This window comes from Seriola dumerili, unplaced genomic scaffold, assembly GCF_002260705.1.
Source record: "Seriola dumerili isolate Sdu_G_001 unplaced genomic scaffold, Sdu_1.0 BDQW01000417.1, whole genome shotgun sequence".
In the NCBI taxonomy this organism is placed as follows: domain Eukaryota; kingdom Metazoa; phylum Chordata; class Actinopteri; order Carangiformes; family Carangidae; genus Seriola; species Seriola dumerili.
Genome location: NW_019174672.1, coordinates 347066 through 350396, shown reverse-complemented (window position 1 = coordinate 350396; position 3331 = coordinate 347066). Strand labels below are relative to the sequence as shown.

Sequence of the window (3331 nt, the reverse complement as noted above, 5' to 3'; positions counted from 1 at the left end):
AGGGTGTGTGTGAGGGTGTGTGTGAGGGTGTGTGAGGGTGTGTGAGGGTGTGTGAGGGTGTGTGTGTGAGGGTGTGTGAGACCTTGGTGGATGAGCTGGTAGAAGGCGTGCTGTCCGTTGGTCCCCGGCTCCCCCCACACGATGGGGCCGGTGTGGTAGTTGACGCGGGCGCCGTCTTTGGTGATGTACTTCCCGTTTGACTCCATGTCGCCCTGAGGAGCCGACACACACTCTGTTAGTCACTGACGTTTTCCCGCTCACGGACGACTCTGATCAATGTTGGTTACATAAAGGGTTAATTGCTCAGCAGGACGAGCTCAGGTTTCCATGGCAACTGATGTGACAGAGTATTTTAATATCTGATTTATGTTAAAGGTTTATACTGAAGGTGTTCCTAATATTTAGTCCAGAACAGCTTAACCAATCACAGCTCACACACACCCTCACACACCCTCACACACACACACACACACACCCTCACACACACACACACACACACACACACACACTCACACACACACACACTCACACACTCACTCACACACTCACACACTCACACACTCACACACTCACACACTCACACACACACACAGCTGGTCATGAACAGAGATACTGCAGTGTCAGGAACATTTTCGAGCCTCCTCCCTCTGAACAGTTGGCCCCGCCCTTTGCCCCGCTCCCTGCCCCTCCTCCTGTCCACCTCCGCCCGCCCCCCCTGACCTGTTGGAAGTAGGCAGCGAAGCGGTGCATGTACTGGTCGTAGGGCAGCATGGCGTGAGTCTCAGCCTGGAAGAAGTTGATGTACCAGACTCCGAGAAGAGCCAATAGGACAGGGACGTTCTTCTCCAGGGGGGTGCTGCGGAAATGGTTGTCCTGCAAGGGGGGGGGCATGTTAAACACACACACACTGAGAAATATGGCCAACACATTTTTATCAGTTTAATAATCTCAAATATCAACATCGAACGATCCGTCAGCTGAGCTTTATATTGTAACTACACTGATGAAGGAAGTTCACTGAGAACAACAGGAAGGAGAAAAAGAAACATTCTTTACCATCCAGTGAGCTCCTGCCAGCAGCTGCTCGAAGTTCTCAAAGCCTGAAACACAGACGAGGTCAGAGGTCAGATAAAGATAAAAACTAAATAGAAAGAAACATATAAGAGAAAGAACTAAAAATGAATGTTAACGATCAAAGACTCAAATGAACTGAGTAATGTTAATGAAGCCAGAGCAAGAAAACTGAACTCAAACCCACAGAGCCGAGGTTCTCAAAAAGCCTGACGCCTAGTAAACCCACCGCACGGGCCCATCAACACCCCCCCCCGCCGTCACCGCCCTCCCTGTCTACGCGGACCCCTGTCAGCCCTCCCCCGTCAGACCCCGCCGTCACCATACTTGTCACCCATGACGGCCGTCACACCCCAGCGTCGCGTAGAGGCGGTCCGTTCACCTTGAGCAATCAAACCCCCTTTTTGTTAAGTATTCATGGAGTTTTTTGAAAATACAGCTCCCATAATGCTTTGAGGGATGTAAACAGGAAGTATGATGTTGCCATGATGCAACATTCACATGATTCAACATTAATCACATGATCACTTTAAACAGATGAGACGTGACTTCAGCAGAAATCCTGATAAGATAGCTGATAAACAATAATCAATACATCAGAGATCAATACCCGGCCCTGGTCTGAGCAGAGGTGATGAGCGGTCACAGCAGACGTACCTACGTGCAGAGCGATGGACAGACCGATGGCTGACCACAGTGAGTAACGACCTCCAACCCACTGAAACATGACATCACACAGTCACTCCACCAATCAGAGGCAACGACAGTTATCCAGGTTAAAAGCTGCGTTCACAAGCTGCGTTCAGGTTAATGTTAGATTATGTTTCAGAGGCAGGAGGGTGAAGTTCAGCTCCACCACCCTGTCTCTCACACACACACACACACACACACACACACACACACACACACACACACACACACACACTTACATCCCAGAACTCGAACATGTTCGCTGTGTCGATGCCAAAATCCTTGACTTTAGCCTGAAGAGGAAGAGGAAGAGGAGATGTTACTCATCAAACACACACAGGTCATTTCATCCTAACCAGGTAACAGTACAGAAAACACCTGATCACAGACTTAAAGGTGCTATATGTAAGTTTTTAGCTAATGTTAGCATTAGCTGCTGTTCACTCACCAGTCTAGAAGAAACGTTAGTTCAGCGTCAAACTTCTTTCATATAAACAACGTCAGTGAAAACTCTTCTGCTTCCATTTCTGTCACTTCTTCCCAATGTGGTTTGTTGTGTTTGGACATCGTTACTTCTTCATCTCATGTTGGACTGAGGGCAGACTGACTCACTATCACCTACTACCAAACAGGACAGGGCGGGGCTAGCTGGTTAGCATGCTAACTTATTTCTTCACATTCTGGTTATAATTTTAATTCATTTCAGAAGGTTTTAAACTAAAATCTTTACATATAGCACCTTTAAAATCAATGTTTGAGATGAAGATACTGTGAACATGACGCTGCGTATCAAACTAGAGAGGATGTATCGTCTATATCGTATAATTAATGCTGTCAGTCAAATTCATCTTTAATTTTTTCATAGTTTTGTGTCTTTTTTGTCAAATGAATCAAACTCAGACACGAGTGAAGCAGGTGGAGAGAGCCTTTAACAGCTGGACAGATGTGAACAAACAGCTGCACTTAACTGATAGTGAAACAGCCTCATATCATGTGTGTTATTAACATGACATCAATATTTCATCTTTTAAATAAAGATCATTGTTAATACAGAGACAAGAAGCCTAGTTTAAAGTCTGAGTTAAATCCACCTGCTTAACCTAATTTGCATATATTTGCATATGTAAATGAAAAGCTTATAACAGAAGAACTGTAGGGCCAAAATGCATGAGACTTCATCTGAAACGTAACAGACATTTCATAACAATAACTAGGATATACTTTATACAAGAACAATCATCATATCTCTTCTACATATTATCAACAACTCGTGTGTCGAGTATCAGGATCTAATATGACGGGAGCTGTGGACTGAAAGGAAAACTGTGGAGAATGTGCTTGAACTGTTTATCTGAACAGGAAGTTTTCCTCTGCTCTTGTGATTTGCACAAAACTCAGACAGATGTTTCTATACAAACAGCTGCAGAGACGGAGAGAGGAAAATAAAGACGTTCAGCACGATAGTCAATGAGACACCATGTCCTCCTGTCTCTGTGGAGCTGGAAGTTTCCTCCCTGTCGTCCAGCTGAAGTTCAATCACATTACTGAGCAGCAGCTTTAACGAGTCACA

At 45.3% G+C, this 3331-nt stretch overlaps 1 protein-coding gene across 1 annotated transcript in view; it reads right to left on the bottom strand.

Moving 5' to 3' along the window:
* Window positions 1–3331, bottom strand: part of LOC111233742 (glucose-6-phosphate isomerase-like) — a 12760-nt gene that overhangs the window by 3715 nt on the left and 5714 nt on the right. Inside the window, exons 9-13 of the mRNA XM_022761628.1 lie at window positions 2001–2054; window positions 1729–1789; window positions 1057–1100; window positions 721–873; window positions 83–212 (exon numbers count right to left, since the gene is read on the bottom strand). Coding sequence (XP_022617349.1) covers window positions 83–212; window positions 721–873; window positions 1057–1100; window positions 1729–1789; window positions 2001–2054 — 442 coding nt within the window. The remainder of the gene's footprint in view (window positions 1–82; window positions 213–720; window positions 874–1056; window positions 1101–1728; window positions 1790–2000; window positions 2055–3331) is intronic.